The sequence below is a fragment of the Narcine bancroftii genome, chromosome 11 (assembly GCF_036971445.1).
Source record: "Narcine bancroftii isolate sNarBan1 chromosome 11, sNarBan1.hap1, whole genome shotgun sequence".
Taxonomy (NCBI): Eukaryota; Metazoa; Chordata; class Chondrichthyes; order Torpediniformes; family Narcinidae; genus Narcine; species Narcine bancroftii.
The window spans coordinates 103,419,766-103,440,072 of NC_091479.1; the positions used below are offsets into that span (position 1 = coordinate 103,419,766).

At 44.6% G+C, this 20,307-nt stretch overlaps 1 protein-coding gene across 2 annotated transcripts in view; it reads left to right on the plus strand.

The window, feature by feature from the left end:
- The window catches only part of syt1a (synaptotagmin Ia), a 311,445-nt gene that overhangs the window by 253,655 nt on the left and 37,483 nt on the right, over nt 1–20,307 (plus strand). For both annotated transcript variants that reach the window (XM_069904366.1, XM_069904365.1), the window contains exon 4: nt 10,692–10,870. In XM_069904366.1, coding sequence (XP_069760467.1) covers nt 10,699–10,870 — 172 coding nt within the window. In that variant the 5' untranslated portion in view covers nt 10,692–10,698. The remainder of the gene's footprint in view (nt 1–10,691; nt 10,871–20,307) is intronic.

A 20,307-nucleotide genomic window follows, 5' to 3' on the forward strand; every position in this document is an offset into this window, starting at 1 on the left:
CATTTGGCCCATATCCCTCCGTACCTTTTCTACCCGTAGTCGAGCTAAATGTCATTTAACCATTATATAATTGTACCCTCTTCCACCACTTCCTCTGGCAGCTTGTTCCACACACCCTCCTCCCTCTGTGCGAAGAAGGTGCCCCTCGGGTCCCTTTTCAATCTTTTCCTTCTCCCCTTAAACTTACGCTCTCTAGTTTTAGACTCCCTACCCTGGGAAAAAATACAGTGGCCATTCACCTTATCAATGCCCCCCCTTGTTCAGTACAATATTCCTGCCACAAAACAAATTCCACGCCACATTTCATAACAACAAACCTGAATCTGATTCTGACTGAATCTGATTCTGAATATGATTCTGATTATGAGTTCCATTCCTCTCATTAAAGAACCCAGCTCATGGATTGTGTGTTGGCTTTCAGCGACTTGTGTCTCCTTTTGAATATCATAATTTTCCAATTTCTCCCCATCCTCAAAGTGTGCTGGCTTTCTGCGCAATGCAACGAACTAGTGAAACTCATCAGGTCAGTCAGTATCCACACCAAGTAAAGGTGCAGTGGAACTCTGTAATACGTGCTTTGTACTGGTTGGCCCGCCTTTCAGGATGCCACCCAATCCCTTCCCTCAGTACTGCCTTGGAATCAGGGCAACAGCATGTAAGATATGCCTGTAAGTTTATAGCGATTAAAGCCTATTAATCAGGTCTGATTGACAGGTCTACGAAAGGGTAACCTGAACCCTTCATTTGTCATCAGGTGGACCCCTAAATCCTGACACCTGATGAAGGGCTCAGGCCCGAAACGTTGGTTACCCTTTACGTTCTGTGGATGCTGAGTGACCTGCTGAGTTTCTCCAGCACATTTGTGTACTGCCCTCGACTCCAGCATTTGCAGACTCTGTGTTGCACACTGAAGCATTTCTACCACACTTCCTTCAACATTTCGTGGTTGTGTTTTTCCCAGTATTGGAGTACATTCTTGGCACTATTTATAAGTTTTTAATATGTGGACTTCCCCTGATGGTATTGAGTTTTCATCCAGGAAAGGATTTAAACCATGAGGTGAGCAGAGCGACAGGTTAGTTAAACAAGTCAGTGACAACAAATAAATGATTTTGATTATTAATTATTGTTTCAAAGCTGCAAAGAACTGCAAAGCTGGAAACAGTTGAGGCTTTATAAGGCCCTGGTGAGACCTCACTTGGAGAATTGTGAGCAGTTTTAGACCCCTCATTTACAAAAGGATGTGCTGACGATAGAGAGGATTCAGAGGAGGTTCACAAGGATTATTCCAGGAATGAAAGGGTTATCACATGAGGAACATTTGACAGCTCTTGGCCTGTACTCAATGGAATTTAGGAGAATGAGGGGGGAATCTCATTGAAACATTTCAAATGTTAAAAGGGATGGACAGAGTAGAAGTAGAAAGGTTGTTTCACACGGTGGGAGAGTCTAGGTCAAGAGGGCACAACTTCAGGATTGAAGGGTGTCTGCTGAGAACAGAGATGTGGAGAAATTTCTTCAGCCAGAGGGTTGTGAATCTTTGGAATTTGTTGCCAAAGGTGGTTGTGGAGGCCAGGTCATTAGTTGTATTGAAGACAGAGGCTCTTGATTAGCCAGGGTATCGAAAGTTATGGGGAGAAGGCCAGGGAGTGGGGCTGTGTGGGGAAGTGGATCAGCTCATGATTAAATGGCAGGGCAAATGATTGGCTGAATGGCCTATTTCTGCTCCCTTGTCTTATGATTAGAATGGTTATGCTTCAGGAGATATGCAAATTGGACACCTCCTGCAGGCTACAAAGTCAATATTAGGCCCTTTTAAATTGCCTTGTAAAATGGGGATAACCAGGAAATGTACTAGGTTGAAGAACCAGGTTCAGGGCTATTTGAAAGGGACAACCTGGGCAAGCCCGGTCAACATCCACCTGGGTCCCAGACCTACCTCGGAGGTGGTCGGGAAACCCAGTAAAACTCACCCTGGCATCCTCCTCTGCTTATTTGAAAGGGGAATTGGCTCATCAGGTTACTCGGGAACTTTAAATAGAAAGGGAACAGAAAGAACACAGGGAACAGGGGATTCCCCGTGGCTGCGTGATGGGTCATTCACCGCATCATCGCAGGGGCAGGATCCCTCTTAAATCACTAGGTTGACGATTTAACAGGTTAGGTTAGGTTGCTATTTGAAAGGCGCATCCTGCCCACACACCTGGGTGCTGCAGTTTGAAAGCGTCTAATGCAATGGCCAAGAAAGCTCACTCAAAAGCATGAGAAAATTTGGCATTTCACCTGCACCCCTTATCAACTTCTACAGATGCCCCATTGTCAGGGTGCATGGGATGGGAACTGCTGCAGCTGTGAACGTGGCTCAATCCATCACACATCCCTTTCCCCTCCATCACCTCCACTGCCTTGGAAATGAAGCCAATATAGTAAATGACTCAGCCCACCCTGAAGCACTTTATTCATGCCCTTCCTGTCAGGAAGAAGATCCACCAATGTCAGGTCATGCACCACCAGGTTCAAGGACAGTTTCTTTCCCGCTGTTATCAGACTCTTGAATGAACCCCCATCTTTCTTTCTCAAGTTTTTTTTTGAGACACCTGCCTGCTTTGTGCTCATACCTTGAAGAAGAGGTCAGGCCCAAAACATCCTTCACCTCCTATGGACACTTTTCACCCCAAAATAGAATATTTATTTTGCGTAAGTACACAATTGGTGAGCAAGATAATTGCAAAACATAATACAGATATCAGGGTTTGTGGAGCAGGTAGTGCTGCTACATCAGAACTCCAGGACTCTGGGTTCCATTCTGATCTCCAATGATGCTGTCCATGTGGAGTTCTCAAGTTTTTTTTGTGACTGTGTGGATTTCCACTTGATGCTCTGAAGTGAGATGTCCTTAATTCCTTCTGTGAAACACTCTTCCAGTAGAGTAATGACAAAAAGAATCCGAAAGGTGGATCCGAAACTCTCCGGAAAGTTATTAAATGTTTTAGTTAAATTTTTTAATTTAGACATGCAGCACGGTAACAGGCCCTTTTGGCCACAAGCCCACGTCACCCAATTACACCCAACTAACCTACATGCCCGGTACATTTTGAATGGTGGGAGAAAACCAGAGCCCCTGGGAAAAACCCACACAGACATGGGGAGAACGTTTCTTTCTTTGGCTTGGCTTCGCGGACGAAGATTTATGGAGGGGGTAAAAAGTCCACGTCAGCTGCAGGCTCGTTTGTGGCTGACAAGTCCGATGCGGGACAGGCAGACACGATTGTAAAACTCCTTAAAGACAGCCCAAGATTCGAACCCCAGTCCCAGTCACTGGTGTTGTAACAGCACTGCACAAAACACTACACTAACCATGCCTAACTTTACACGTGTTTACCTGGACATTCCTCTTAGTGTTTCAGTTCTGAAGAAAATTGTGTGGGCTTGGGGGTTCCTTTCCACTGAGGAGGAGGCTGGAGAGGGTTCTGGTTGAGTTAACACAAGGACCAGAGGAACACACACAGTAGGTTACAGAGTGGCAAACATTTTTCCATAGGAGAGGTGTCTAATCCAAAAGGTAGTAGATTCAGGCTAAGGATTAGCAGGGATCTGAGGAAGAACATTTTCTGCAGGAGGATACTGGAATCGAACACACTGCCCGAGGAGATGGTAGGTGTCAGGACTCCACAACAATCGAGGAGTGTCCTGGTAACCACTTGTGTTGCCAAAGCACCGTACTAGAAATAGAATGAGTATGGATAGTCAGCATGGACATAATGGGATGAAGGGTCTTCGCAGAGCAGAAGGAACTGAGATCCTCATGGATGTGGATACCTCAAGATCTGTGGTTGCTCTGTGTGACTTCATGGCTGGTGGTCAATGAGCATGTCAGAGAGAGAGAATCATTTGCAGGGGAGATTGGACAGATGGGATTTCCCTTTGGGAACTTACAAAATTGTTTATTATTTACTAAGAATGTAGTTATGTTGTACACTTTATCCCAAATTCTCAGGGGCGAGGGTGAGGGTTAGGATTCGGGTAGTACGGGGAGGTTCAAGAGCCTGATAACAGTTGGATTAAAAACTGTTCTTGAACCTAGAGGTGCTGGCCTTCAGGCTTCTGGACCTTCTGCCCGAATGGAGCAGTGAGCATTGTTCCCTCTAAGCTCAAGAATTTGCAGTCATGAGTGCAGAACAGTATTGCTGCTATGTAATTAATCTCCAATACACCTGAAAGATGTAATCAGCTGTCATGAGCTTTCTCTGCACCACTGTAGTTAGTGCACTACTGCATGAACTGCAGCTTTTGCATTATTTCTGTACCTTTACTGTATTCTCTGGAGGTTCTTTGAGGTTTGGTTTCCAAGACTGGAACCATGAGCATTTCAACCCTGCAGAGTTAACCCTCGGGGCAAGAAACAGTCGTGGGTTAATTGAGACTTCACTGTACATCAGAGGGAATACATTCAATCGATCCTTCCCCACTTAAGACCTCTTCGGCCATCCAAGGACAATCTCCCCTTCCTGGACCCAGTGGGCAAGCAGTCAAGAGACAGATCAGGGCTTTGTTTAACCATCACAAGCAGGTTCCAAGTGCCAGATAAATTCAAGGAAGTGTATTCTGTGACTTATTTCTCACAGGGAAAGAGCCTTTTTCTGATTCCCTGATGGTCTATTATACACCTGAAAGATTCTGAATGTTGCTTCAATAGATCAGTAGGTGCAAGCACTGGATATTTGGGAAACATATCTGGGTATTTTACGGTCTATTGGAGCTGTTAATGAACGTTTCACTGTCCAGCAGCTTAGTGAGTCTACCAAGGACACGATCTAAAGTGATCATTTTCTGCCTGACAGGGCCGAGTGATAAGGCACAGTGCAATATTTGGGATTTAAGCCAGCTGCCTTTAGTGACACATCACTACCACAAACTCTGAGAAATTAAAACTTACAGCGAGCAGGTTTTTGTGGTCATAGAAAGGGTTCTCCCCTTCTCCGTGTGATTAGATTGTTGATAGAGTGGTTAAGAAGGTTTATGGCCTCCATTAGAAGGGAGAATGATTTCAAGATCTGGTTAGTCCACACTTGAAATATTGTGTTTTGGTCACCTTATTACAGTAAGGATGTGGAAGCTATGGAGAGGGTGCAGAGGAGATTTACCAGGATGTTGCCTGGATTGGAAAACATGTCTTGTGAAGCAAGGTTAGCAGAGCTGGGACTTTTCTCTTTTGTGCAGAAGGATGAGAGATGACTTAATAGAGGTCTCCAAGATTATGAGAGGGTGGACAGCCAGTGCCATTTTTAATGGGCGAGAGTAGCCAACACCAGAGGACATCTGTACAAAGTGAAGGGAGGAAAGTTTAGGGAAGACGTCAGGGGTCAAATTTTTATACCGAGAGTAGTGGGTGCCTGGAATGCACTGCTAGGGGTGGTGGTTTTTATACAATGGGGACATTTCAAGCCTTTGACAGGCACAGAGATGGAAGGAAGATAGAGGATTTGAGGTGGGGAAGTTTTAGTTTGTTAGTTAGGTTTATATAGATCGGCACAACATTATGATCCAAAAGGCCTGAACTATGCTGTACTTTTTGATGTTCTATCACAACTATTTATTATGAAGAACATGAAACAGTACAGCACAGGAACAGGCCCTTCGGCCCCCATGACTGTGATGAACATGATGGCCAAATTAAATTAAAACTCTGCTGTTTGCACATCATCCATATCCTCTGTTCCATGCATATTCATGTGTTTATCTAGAAACTTCTTTGATACTACTCTTGAACCAGCTTCCACCAATGCTCCTGGTAGTCCATTCCAGACACCCATCGCTCTCTGTATAAAAAAAATACACATATCTCCTTTAAACATTCTCCCCCATGCCCTGATACTGGCATTTTTACCTTGGGATGAAAAGGTTCTGACGAGGTACTGGTGAGGCCGCATCTGGTCTGGTTCTGGTCTCCTTGCTTGCGGAAGGATGTACTGGCTTTGGAGATGGTGCAGAGGAGGTTCACCAGGTTGATTCCAGAGATGAGGGTGTTGGTCTATGAGAGAGATTTGAATCGTCTTGGACTGTACTCACTGGAATTTAGAAGAATGAGAGGGAAACTTATAGGAATGTATAAAATTATGAAAGGCATAGATAAGATAGAGGTAGGTAAAAATTGGTTCCACTGGTAGGCAGGACTAGAACTAGAGGGCATAGCCTCAAGATTCAGGATTTTAGATTTAGGACGGAGATGAGGAGGAACTGCTTTTCCCAGAGGGGGGGGGGGTGAATTTGTGGAATTCGCTGCCCATTGAAGCAGTGGAGGTGATTTCAGTAAATATATTGAAGGCAGGGTTAGATAGATTTTTACATAGTTGGGGAATGAAGGGATCTGGGGAAAAGGCAGGTCGGTGGAGATGAGCTGATGATCAGATCAGCCATGATCTCATTGAATGACGGAGCAGGCTCGATGGGCCGAATGGCCGACTCCTGCTCCTATTTCTCATGTTCTTATGTACCCTATCTATGTCTCTCAATAGGTTATAAACTACTAACAGGCCTCCAATGTATCATTGTATCTTAAAAACACTGCAGTAAGTAAGAATTTCATTGCATTTGTGCATTGTACTTGTGTGTATGACAATAGTGTATGACAATAAACTTGATTTCTCAGGTCTCCCCTCAGCCTCAGACATTCCAGCCTCAATCTTGTCCAGCCTCTCCCCATAGCTCGAACCCTCCAAACCAGGTTACTTCCTGGTGAACCACTTCTCTTTCCAACGCCTCCACATCCATATTGAATTGAATTGTTTATTGTCACGTGTGCCAAGATACAGTAAAAAGCTTTATTTTTTGTTTTATCCAAGCAACTCAACTCACACAGCAGGATGTGCATTAATAACAAATAAGCAAATAAATGAACAAACAGATGAGACCACGGTGTAAGGTGTAATGTAACAATAAGTCAAGTGGTCTCACCTGCCTGTGGAAACAACCTCCTCCTTTCTATCTCATCTATTCCTTTCATAATTTTATAAGATTCCCCTCATTCATCTAAATTTTTTTGGAATAAAGTCCCTGGCAATTCAATCTCTCCTCATAAACTAACCCCATTCATCCCTGGAATCAACCTCCTCTGCATCCCATCCAAAGCCAGGACATCCTTCCTCAAGTAAGGAGACCAGAACTGTACGCAGTTCTCCAGATGTGGCCTCACCAGGACCTTGTACAGTTGCAGCATAACCTCCCAGCTCTTAAATTGGATCCTTCCAGCAATGAAGGCCAATGCCCCATTTACCTGTTGCATCCACAAATTGGCGTTTTGCAATTCATCCATGTGTACTCTCAAATCCTTCTGTACAAAAATCAGGAATATAGGACGTCCATTCTGGGAATTGGAGCACAGTAGATTCCTGTAAAAAAAAAGTAGTTTTGTAAACTGAAGTTAAATAGTTAATGATATTTATCAGGCAAATTCATATATTGAACATGCACGAATAACAAAATTAAGATATTTGTTAAGGTCAGGAAGGGCTTGTGTCCCCGGATCCAGGCAGCTGTATCTTTGTCATGGTGCATAGAACATTAGGCTCATACAGAATGGAAGAAAGTCATGTTGAGCCAGTCATTTGCAACAATCAGATTATGGCAGGAGACAAAGAAACATTCAATGCCTTTTGCATCGACGCAAGAATTCAATTCCACATCTGTAAAGGTTGAAATCTGATTAGCTAATGGACATCTTAACTGGTTTGGTGGGGCAGGCCAATTGCAACTCAAAGCACATTAATTCTCATATCAGTCAGAGCACCGTTGTTCTCCAATAATGCATTTAGAAATCAAGTGAAAAGCTCCACAGAAAAAGGGGGGAGTAAGAAGTTGCAAATGTCGAATAGTTAACTTTACATCAATCCACGGGCTTAATAATCTGAAACATATTTAAATTTAGACATACAGCACAGTAACAAGCCCTTTGACGCACAAGTCTGTGCCGCCCAATTACACCCAATTGATCGACAACTCCCAGTACGTTTTGAAGGATGGGAGGAAATTGAGCCCCCAGAGAAACCCACACAGACACAGGGAGAACATACATCTCTTTGCAGACAGCCCTGGATTCAGACCCCGGTCATAATTGCTGGTGCTGTAACAGCATTGCACTGACTGTTCCACTAGCCATGCCAAACCATTTTTTTTCCAAGAAAAAGCTCCATCATTCAAGTGTTTGAATTCGGTTTGAAAAAGAATCAAGATGCCAATTTCAGTAAAATAAAGAAGGTGCATCAACTGAAGTGATTCACATGTGTCTGTCACACTCTGTTATCTGCCGCTCCTGATGTTAAGTGCCTTGCTTTTGACCTGAAACGTGGACCATTCTCCTCTCCCATTGACCCATTGAGTTCCTCCAGCAGAGAGCTGGTTGCTCCAGATCCCAGTGCCTGCAGACCACTGTGCTGTCTCCTGATCAATGACTCCATCTATCCTGGACTCACCTGTCTATTTCTAAGCGTCGAAAGGTCAAGCAGCATCTGTGGAGAGAGGGTCAGCATCGACAGTTTAGATGGGAGACGCCTGGTGAAGAGGGAAAGACTTGTTCCTGTTGTATTTTTCTCTCCCGTAGTACCAAAGCATTCCAAAGCCAGTGGAATCCTTTTCAAGTCATTGAATGGGAGAGAGGTTCAGCATGGAACCAGGCCGTTTTCGGCACTGGCCGCTCCTTGGTTTAACATACCCTCACAAGGGACTTGCACTGGATCTTGAACTAAACCACAAATTATTACCAAGTGTCATGTCAACAGGAGATCATGAAGAACATGTTATACACACTGTGTACATCTGCACTGAAATTCTTACCTGTTGCAGCCAGACAGGAACTTGTGAAGAAATTAAATGTGGTAAACTAATTAAATTAGATTAAAAGAGACAATACACACAGGAAGGATCTATCAGCAATCCTAGTGCAAAAATGTCACACAATAGTGCAGACGATCCTCGTGGTGTTGGTGCAGACCCTGATGTGGTTCAAGTGTCTGATGGATGGTGGAAAATAAAGCAGTTCTTGAACTTAGGGGTGAAAACACACCAAAATGCTGGAGGAACTCAGCCGGTCTCGGAGCGTCCATAGGAGGTAAAGGTGTATTGCCGACGTTTCGGGCCTGAGCACTTCCTCAAGGAATAAACAAAGAAGAAGCAAAAAAAAAACAGGAAAAATCTCAGAATAGAGACAGTCGGCTGGGGGAGTGGTCCAGACCAACAAAAGATGTTGATTGGATATGATAAGGGGGAGAGGTGGGAATTAACCATGTCTGTGTGAAGAGAGACAGAGCTGGGGGAAGGCGAAGGGTGGGGTGGGGGGGGTGGGGTGGGTGTTTAACGAAAGCCAGAGAAGTCAATGTTAATGCCATCTAGTTGGAGGGAGCCAAGATGGAAGATGAGGTCTTGTTCCTCCACTTTGCAGGAGGTCTCAGTCTGGCAGTGCACAGACCACGGACAGACATGTCAGCAAGGGAATGGGGTGGGGAATTGAAATGGGTGGCCACTCGGAGATCCAATACTAGAGGTGTTGGTCTTCAGGCTCCTGTACCTTCTGTCCGAAAGGAACAGCGATGGGGTCCTTTATGAGGTCGTCTGCCTTTTTGAGGCAGCACCGCATGCAGTGAATGGGAAGTCGGAGCCTGTGACGGACCTGGCTGTGATCATGAGTTTATTGTCATACACATTGTACAATGTACACATGCACCAAAATTCTTCCTTGCTGCAGCTGGACAGGTACTTTGTGAAAACCACGTTGAAATCCTTCCCATTGCCCTTCTCCAGCTTAGTAAAGCACAGAGAAAGTACACAGAGACTCGCTAAAACCCCAGGGGAGGGGTTTCACAGCATCTTAAGACTCCTGAATTAAAGAGCACAGGTTTACTTTAATTCAGAGGGGAGAGATTTCAGAGGGGCCTGAGGGGAAATGTTTTCACTCAGAGGATGGTCCGTATCTGGGCTGTTACAGGATGCTGTGAAAGTGGGCACAATTACAATGGTCAGAAGGTATATGGAATAGGAAGAGTTTGGAAAGATCTGGGACCAAATAGGATTTACTCACAATGCCAACTTGGGCAGCACACACTGAGTTGGACGAGAGGGTCTGTGTGTGCTGGGTGAGCCGACTGTCAATCAACCTCTTTCTTTCCACTCACATCCCACTTTAAGTCATCCCTCTGCCACAGGTGCTCTGTGATCAGTAAGGGATGGCTTAAGATGGGATGTGGGTGGAAAGAAAAAGGTTGAAAACCACTGTTTTAATCGTCCCTCATTGACTCGTTATGTGCACGGTTTCAGAACTCCAAAGGAAAATATTTCTCAAGCAAAATATTTCAGTAACAATTGGGTCTAGAGCAGTGGTTCTCAACCTTCCCTTCCCACTCACATCGCACCTTCAGCAATCCCTTCCTAAGAGCACTGATGGTGTAGGGAATACTTAAAGTGGTTTGTGAGTGGAAAGGAAAAAGTTTAGGAAACCCTATTCTGGATTGAACTGCTCTTATCCGCGCTGCATGATTAATATTACATTAAATAACATAAATTAACATGCCAGGGATGCATAATTTATTCAGCCTCATGGAGAGATGCAGGTAAGATCACATACAAGGCATTTTCTCGAGATGGATCCTGCCTGATTCCGGATGTTTGCACTTTATCGTGAATCTTTCTGTGCCCTTTGACAGGTCCAGCATGAAGCTCACTGAAGCACACCACGATGCCTTGGCAGCTCCGCCAGCCACACCCCCGCTGCCAACGCCAGTGGCCAACGCCACTGAGGCAGCGGCCGGCCCGGAAGAGGGGAAGCAGGATGGCTTCTCGAAGGTGAAGGAGAAGTTCATGAACGAGCTCAACAAGATCCCACGTGAGTACTGGACGACACTTCCTCCCCATTGGTCAGCTTCCCCGCGTGCCTCACGTCAGGCTCAGGGACAAAATGGTCAGCCTGTCGAGGAAGAACGAGGGAGGGTCACACTGTGGGAGGGGCAGTACCGTTAGCTGAGTTCCGAGAATGGTAGCCCCCCCCCCCAGGGAATCGAGTGGATTCCAAATAAGAATAAGAGGTGACACGGTTGGTGTAATAGTTAGCTAAATACTGTTACAGCATTAGTGATGGGGCCAGGGTTCGAATCCCCGTGCTGTCTGTAAGGAGTTTGTACATTCTCCCTGTATCTGTGTGGGTTTTCCCCAGGGGCTCCGGTTTCCTTCCACTGTTCAAAATGTTAGTAGGTTAATGGGATGTAATTCGGTGGCACGGACACGTGGGCTGAAATGGCCTGTTACCATGCTGTGTGTCTAAATTTTTTTTTAATGGGATTTGAATTTAAAATGTAAAGTCCATGTACCAGAGGGCGGGATTGATTTACCGCCTATCGCAATGTTTTCTCTATCGTTTATTAGATGTAGGATTGTGTGTACTTGATGTTTCGCTATGTTTGTTGAAATAAACATTTATTTACAAAGGGGCTGTACGAGGGGGTTCTACCTTGTGGGAGAGACAATAAGGGAGTGATATTTTTCCTCAATACAGTTTATGTACAACACAAAATACCTAGGGAATCCGATTTCACATTCAATGTCATAATGGCTTGAGCATTCTGTTATTGTACATTATTGTGCCCCCTTCCCCAGGGCTACTACCCCTTCTGCTGTTTGAGGGAATTCACCACCTATCTCAGCCTCTCAATGTCCAGTTGCGGAAGGAGTCTAGATTGTGGACCTTTCCCCCCCACTCCCCCCCCCCCCCACAGACTCAGTGTGTCCCTTGGCACGTCCCTCGTGCAGCCTGCAATGTGCCAGTCGGCAGCATTCATTCTCTCACCAACGTCTCCCTGTGCTGGAAGACCAGCAGGTTTCAGGCCATCCGCAGGTCTAAGGAAGAGGGCAGTTTAGGGTTCAGCCTGGGATGACGACCTGCCTCTTCTGCCAGGGTGATGTTCGTGCTGCATGACTCACTCATCGGTACAATGGGGGGATTTCTTGGACTGGTGGATTCCACAGGGACTTAAGCGCACTCTGTGGAGTGATAACCATAATTTAAACCTCTCAATAAATTGATTGTAATTAATGAATAAACAGTGCCTTTACATTTTTAAAATTTAAATGTTTGCATTTTTAAATGTAGACATACAGCACAGTAACAGGCCCATTCGGCCCACAAGCCTGTGGTGCCCCCTTACACCCAATTGACCTTCAAACCACACCCTCACCCCATATGTTTTGAAGCAAATGGAGCCCCCGGAGAAATCCCTTGCAAACATGGGGAGAATGTACAAACTCCTTTCAGACAGCGCCAGGTTCTGACCCTGGTCCCTGGCACTGTAACAAGTGTTGCGCTAACCATGCCGTCCCAACCATTTCTTTCACCAGGCTGATGACCTTCCAGCAGTGTTGAGGGAGTGAAGGGCATTTCAGTGAGTTGTTGCATGGGGAAGAGGGATGGGGGGGATTGGTCCACTGATGGAAGGGCTGATGAAAGGTGCCACCTCGCACATGATTGGTGGAGCTGGATCCTTCCTGCTCTCTCAGGTAGAAGAGAGTCCTTTAGGAAAGAACAAAGTGCTCCCCATCCTGTCCTGGGCCAAGAGTCTTCCCCCAACTCACACCATTCCAACACATTAGCACGGTTAGTGTAGTAGTTCACGCGACATTGTTTGTGTGCTAGTGACTCAGGTTCCAATCTAAGGAGTTTGTATGTTCTCCCCATGACTGCATGGATTTCTTCTGGGTGCTCCAATTTCCTCCCTCCCTCCAAAATAGTACGGGATTTGTAAGTTGATCGGGGCATTTGGGTGGCACGGGCTCGTGGGCCGGAAGGGGCAGTTTCTGTGGTGTATCTCTAAATTTAATGTTTAAAATTAATTTAAATTTTAAATATTTTTCCAATCTTTCTCACACTGCCCTTTGTGGGATCTTGTAATGGCTGGTGTTTCTAGCTCCCCACAACGAGGGCCAAAAATGCCTCAATTGCTATTGAGCACTCTTGGATGTCTTTAAATGACGTGGAATCAACTTCAGAAATGCACATCAGTCTTTTAAATGAATTCCCTGAAACTTCTCACTTGGTATTCAATGTTATTTAGATCTTTTTGAATTCTGAATTATTTTCACAATAAGGTATGATATATATATCAGGAGCTCTTGTAATCAAAGATGATGGAAATTATTCAGTCGTCAGCTTCAAATGAAAATGGACAAAATTGATTTTATTCATTCACATTATTGGCAAGGTGACATTTATTCCCTGCTCCACATCCCCTGAGCTAAAAGAATGAGTCCGTGGGAAACTGGAAGAGATTGTTGAGCTCTGCCACTGAATGGCTGATCTGGTCACTGTCTGGAGGAGGTACACTTTCTAGCCCATCTCCCACAACCAGGTAATGAGAGAGCATCAGACAAAATTTAACACTGTTCAGCAGCCCTACCTCAGTGAAACATGGAAATCTGCAGACACTGTGATTGTAGTAAAAACATGCTGAAATGCTGGAGGAACTCAGTCAGTCTTTTCAGCATCCATAGGAGACAAAGATATATTATCGACGTTTTGGGCCTGAGCTCTTCTTCAAGGAATAAGCAAATAATAACCATTCCTTGAAGAAGGGCTCAGGCCTGAAACATCGGCAATATGCCTTTGTGTCCTATGGATGCTGAAAGACTAGCTGAGTTTCTCCATCAGCCCTACCTTGGCAGCTCTTTGTGTTGATATGCATGGAAGGGTGTTGGTCACAATAGGTGGGAAGGGGGTTATTTGCAGCATGCTCTAACATCATCACCCTTCATCACCCTTGATGTGCACGCAATAATACTGATCTAAAGCATGATAAATAAAGCCTAGGGTTACTCCACCTGCAAACCGAATCTACCTGGTGGTGTTTCTCCTGTGGGGAAGAGAGAAGTTTGGGGTGCATAGAGCCACTGGCAAACACCACAAGAAAAAAATTGGGCCATTCAGCCCATTGAGCCTGCTCCACCAATCATAGATGATGTAGTTTTCTTCTCAATCACATTCTTCTGCCTTCTTCCCAAGGAGCCTTTAGAGATACTCAATCTTATGTATATATTTCAAGTCAAGTTCATTGTCATCTGATTGTACAAGTACAACCCAACGAAACAGTGTTCTCAGTCCTCAATGTAAAACACACAAACACAGAACCAGACATAACACACACGCAAACAAACAATAGACATGCAGGACAAGTATTTCATCTATACAGTTAAGTAAATGAATATTGTTTCATGAATGTGAGAGTCTCGGGGGGGGTCAGTGTGAACAGTTCCTCAGGTCTTTCAGCATTCTCCCTGCCCTTGGGAAGAAGCTGTTCCTCAGCCTGGTGGTGCTGGCTCGGATCCTCCTGTCTCTCTTCCCCAATGGGAGCAGTTGAAAGATGCTGTGTGCAGGGTGGAAGGGGTCCTCAAGGATTTTGCGCCCCCTCAAGACAACAATTGACTTCAATCAATTTACTATTATAGCTTTTCTTTACAAGTACCTGTTCGGCTGCAGCAAGTAAGAATTTTTCCACATCAGTATATTGTACACTGTATATGACAATAAACTTCTCTTCATGATCATATGACCCCAGACCCACCAGTGTGATTGGCTCCGAACCCTTTGAAATTCCTGGGTTGGAAATGGTGGGAGGGCCATCTCAACTTTGCCAGTGACATTACATCCAGGAACTAATTAAAAAGTCATTTGGAACTTTTAACTTCTCACTTCCTCAGTGGAGGAGACTCGCAAGTAACTAATAATAATTGGAAGATCAACTCTATTTTTAAGGCATTGCCATGTTCAAAGAGCCATTCTTGAAATTACCTTTTAGAAAATTCTCTTCCTACTTGGGGTTTTTTAAATGCTGCAACATGCATTTAAACAGCGGGTTTAACATAAATTGTCTCAAGGCTCTCGGCAGCAGACGTTAATAGGAAGCAGGCTGCATGAGGAGATGACGGAACAGGCAACTCATGACTTGGTCAAAGAGGTCAGATTTAGGATGTTGTATGAGGGAAGGGAGGAGGCAGGGGTGGGGTTAGTAAGGGAATTCTGAAAATATGAAGCTGATATCAGGGGAAGCAGGGCAGACTTTTTAAAATATTTCTGGGGCTTTTTTAAAATAAAGTACCAGTTTGGCTGCAGTGAGCAAGAATTCCAGTGCATGTGAGCATTGAACAATATATGATCCTAAATTCATCATAATTGTATTACCAAGAAACTAAAATATGGTAACTAATTGAACACAGTAAATGCTGGGGAATCTCAGCCTGTATTCCCAACGTTTTGGGCCTGAGCCCTTAGAAGGGTGTTCATGAATTGTTTGTTCTGTATCTTTATCTTTGCTATATTACTGGAGAGTGCATAAGCTGGAATCTTCTGCTCTGTTCCCCACACCCTCCCCTCCACCACAGCCCCATCTGTTCTCTCTTTATACCACCATTTTCACCTTCTCATTACGGCAGCCCCTGCCTTCTGATCACCCACTCCGTCCTGTGGGACTCACCACCTGGCCCCTTGCTTTCTCTTGCCTCTCTCCCCCTTTGTCTGGCATCAAAAGATCACAAGATAGAGGAACAGGTCGGCCCATCGAGGCCGCTCTGCCATTCTAATCATGAGCTGATCCATCCTCCCACTCAGCCCCACTCCCCAGCTTTCTCCCTGTAACCTTTGATGTCCTGACTAATCAAATACCTGTCAATCTCTGCCTTAAATACACCCATCAGCCTCACTTCCACAGCCGCGGGTGGCAACAGGTAACACAGACTCACGACCCTCTGGCTAAAGATATTTTTCTGCATCTCTGTTCTAAATTGATGCCCTTTTATCCTGAAACTATTCCCTCTTGTCCTAGAATCCCCTCCCATGGGAGAATCTGCCAATCCTCTGCCTCTTCCCATCATGTTTCCCCTCCCCCTGGGTTCACCAATCCCGACGACAGTTCCCCAGTCTCAATGAAGGCTTCAGACCTTGCTGAGTTCCTCCAGCAGGTTGTGTTTATCCCAGTCACTGATTGTGAGCGCGATGTGGAGGTGAGCCGCTCTGAAAGGAGCTGGGATACAATTGAGTTGTGGCGTGCTGGTTTTATGCCCCCGCTTCAAGCCGCTGACCGGCTCTCTGCCCACATTGTCTCAGACAGGCAGAGCCACATTTTCAAAGAATTAGAATCTGGGTTATTGTCATGAACATGTATCTCGAAATATGTTGTTTTGAGGCTGAAATATTGTGCATTACAGGCAAAAATATTGCTGTAAATTACATTTCTGTAAATACACTATTTAAAAATAAATAATTAGTGCAAAGAAGAGAAAAACATTCTGATGGCGGAGGGGAAGAAGCTGTCCTTGTACGTCTTCAGGCTCCTATACCTTCTTCCTGATGGTAGCAGAGTGAAGAGGGCACAGCCTGGGTGGTGGGGTCCTTTGAGGTAAGAGGCTGCTTTCTTGTGACGCCACCTCTTGGTGGAGTGAAGTCTGGTGCCTGTGATAGCGCTGGGCAAGTTCACAACTCTCTGTAGCCTTTTCCTGTCCTGTGCATTGGCCCCTCCACGCAACCAGTCAGAATTCTCTCCCTGTAGAAATATGCAAGGGTCTTTGTTGACATATCTAATCTCCTCAGACTGCAAATGAAGTATAGCCGCTGGTGAGCCCTCTTCACAATTGCATCGACATGTTAGCCCCAGGATAGACCTTCAGAGATAGAAATAAAAACACGACGCTGGAGAAACTCAGCAGGTCAAGCAGTGTCCTTTATAGAGCAAAGATAAAGATACAGAACCAACGTTTCAGGTTTGGGCCTTTTCATCAAAATGTGGCTTATTTCTGTTTTATTTTTGTAGAACTTCAGAGATGTTGACACCCAGGAATTTAAAGTTCCTTACCCTCTCCATGCTGACCCCTGATGGGAAATTAAAGGGAAATGGGGGGGGGGGGTAGCAAGAGAGGGGATGGAATGAGGGGAGAGTTGGGGGGGTAAGAAGGGAGAGAGATATATAAGAATTTTAAAAGTAAATCTTAATGGATTGAGACAAAAATCACTGACACACAGCTCTATTTTAATCTGGCATTATGGATTTAACGTCTGAGAAGATTATCCCAGCCAACCTTGGCATAACCAGCATTTGCTAATATCTTAGCGGAGTATTGATATCAATATCATATGGACTGAAAAATCCATTGTGGTGTTGCTAATTTATGTTCACGCGCCTGCATTGTTCCCCAGTTCAATGTTAAGATTTTAATACTCATCTCTTATCCCATGCCACTGACATTTCCCTCTCCCAGGTGAATTTCTCCAGCTCTACAATTCTCTCCCAGTACGCTTCACCCTGCTCATTCCCAGTCCCTTCGATGAACTGCCAATGCCAGGATTCCAAGTTTCCAGAATTCATTTGTCTAAGAAGTTCAGATTTATTGTCAGAGTACATACATGACATCACATACAACCCTGAGATTCTTTTTCTGGGGGGCCGGGCCAAATTCCCAATTATAACTGAAAACTGTACTCAAGAAGAAAGAAATGTGTATAATTTTTTTTAAATGTGAACGAAAGGAAGAAATGTAAACAAACTGTGCAAATACAGAAATTAAATATTCTGTAATAAATATTGAGTAAAGTAAGAGTCCTTAAATGACTCTTTGAATGAGCCTGTTGTTTCGGTATCTGATGGTAGCTGTCCGATGCTTAATTTGGAATTTGCCAAGACGACACCTCCCCAGACCTTGTCAGAGTGTTGGTCCAAACGTGGACCAAAAGGTAAAGAGGAATGCAGTGGTCATTGGGGACTCCATTGTCAGAAATACAGACAGGAGATTCTGCTGTGAGCCAGATAGGTATACCCGCATGGTGTGCTGCCTCCCTGGTGCAAGGGAGCGGGATATCTCAAATCGGATCCAGGGTATTCTAAAAGGGGAAGGCGAACAGCCTGATGTCTTGGTACATGTGGGTACCAATGACATAGATAAAAAGGAGGAAGTACTGAAAAAGGATTACAGAGAGCTAGGACAGAAACTAAGAAATAGGACAGCCAGGGTGGTGATCTCTGGTTTGCTACCTGTGCCAAGTGCAACTGAGGACAAAAATGGAAGGTTAAGAAAAATGAATGTGTGGCTGAGGGGCTGGTGTAAAGGACAGGGTTTTGGCTTCTTGGATCATTGGGAACTCTTTTGGGGAAGGCATGACCTCTACAAGAAGGATGGGTTACACCTAAACCCAAAAGGGGTCAATATATTGGCAGCTAGGTTTGGTACAGCCGTCGGGTGCGGTTTAAACTAATTTGGCAGGGGGGTGGGAACCTGTATGATAGGGCAAAGGACAGAAAAGATAAAACAGGAAAAGTTAGGTTAGGCAGCAAAAGTAAAAAATCAGAAAGAGCAAGGAGGGTGAAAAAAGCAAATCTGAAGGCTTTATATCTTAATGCAAGAAGCATTCGGAACAAGGTAGATGAATTAGCTGTAGAAATTGAGATAAACAAATATGATTTGATTGGGATTACAGAAACATGGCTGCAGGGTGGGCAAGCCTGGGAACTTAACATCCCGGGGTATACGATATTTAGGAGGGATCAGCAAGAAAGAAAAGGGGGTGGGGTAGTATTGATGGTGAGAGAAGGGACCGACACGATTGACAGGAAGGATATTAACTCAGAAGATGCGGAATCTATATGGGTAGAACTGAGGAATAGCAAGGGGCGGAAAACGTTAGTGGGGGTGGTATATAGGCCTCCAAATAGTAGTGTAGAGGTGAGGGAAGGCATTAAAAGAGAAATTAGAAAAGCGTGCAATAAGGGAACAGCTGTCATCATGGGAGACTTTAATTTGCATATAGATTGGACTAGTCAAATTGGTAAAAATACTGAGGAGGAGGAATTCCTTGAATGTTTACGGGACGGTTATCTAGACCAATATGTCGATGAACCAACTCGGGAGCAGGCCATTTTAGATTGGGTATTATGCAATGATAAGGGGCTAATCAACAATCTTGTTGTGCGAGGCGCTTTGGGTCAGAGCGATCACAATATGATCGAATTCTCACTCGACATGGAGAGTGATGAAATTAAAACCGAGACTAAGGTCCTGAATTTAAATAAAGGGAATTATGATGGTATGAGACGGGAGTTGAGTAAGATTGATTGGGTGGTGTTTATGGGGGAGTTGACTGTGGATAGACAATGGAAAGCATTCACATTTCTAATGGAGAAATTACAAAAATAAACCAAAAAAGGTTCTAATGGAGAAATTATAAAAATAAACCAAAAAAGGTGACTCAAGCGTGGATTTCAAGGGAAATTAGAGACAGCATTGGGTCCAAAGAGAGAGCATATCAATTGGCCAAAAAAAGTACCGCAACCGAAGACTGGGAGCAGTTCAAGATGCAGCAAAGGGGGACAAAGGGATTAATCAAGAGAGCAAAAATAAATGACGAAAGTAAGCTTGCGGCAAATATAAAAACCGACTGCAAAAGCTTTTATAAATATGTCAAGAGGAAAAGATTGGTGAAGTCCAGAGTAGGTCCTTTGCAGTCGGAATCAGGGGAATATATAATGGGGAATAAGGAAATGGCAGACCAATTAAATTCTTACTTTCGTTCTGTTTTTACAAGAGAGGATACAAATAACCTCCCAAGGATGTTGGGAAACATAGAGACTAATGCAAGGGAGGAACTGAAAGAAATCAGTATCTCTAAGGACATGGTCTTGGGGAAATTGATGGGATTGAAGGCAGATAAATCCCAAGGGCCTGATAATCTACATCCTAGGGTACTCAAGGAAGTGGCCATTCAGATAGCAGATGCTTTAAGAATTATTTTCCAGAACTCGATAGACTCAGGATCAGTACCCATGGATTGGACGGTAGCTAATGTTACCCCACTATTTAAAAAGGGGGGTAGAGAAAAAGCGAGGAATTATCGGCCTGTGAGCCTTACATCAGTAGTGGGCAAAATGATGGAATCCATTATTAAGGATGTAATAGCGGAGCATATGACTAGCAGAGAAGGGATCGGACGGAGTCAACATGGATTTACAAAAGGTAAATCGTGCTTGACAAATCTATTGGAATTCTTTGAGATGGTGACAGGTAAAATAGATGGGGGAGAGCCAGTGGATGTGGTGTACCTGGACTTCCAAAAGGCCTTCGATAAGGTCCCGCATAAACGACTGGCTTCCAAAATCAAGGCTCATGGGATTGGGGGAAAAGTATTGATGTGGATTGAGAACTGGCTGGCAGGTAGAAGACAGAGAGTTGGGATAAATGGCTCGTTTTCTGAGTGGCAGGCGGTGACCAGTGGGGTACCACAGGGATCTGTACTGGGAC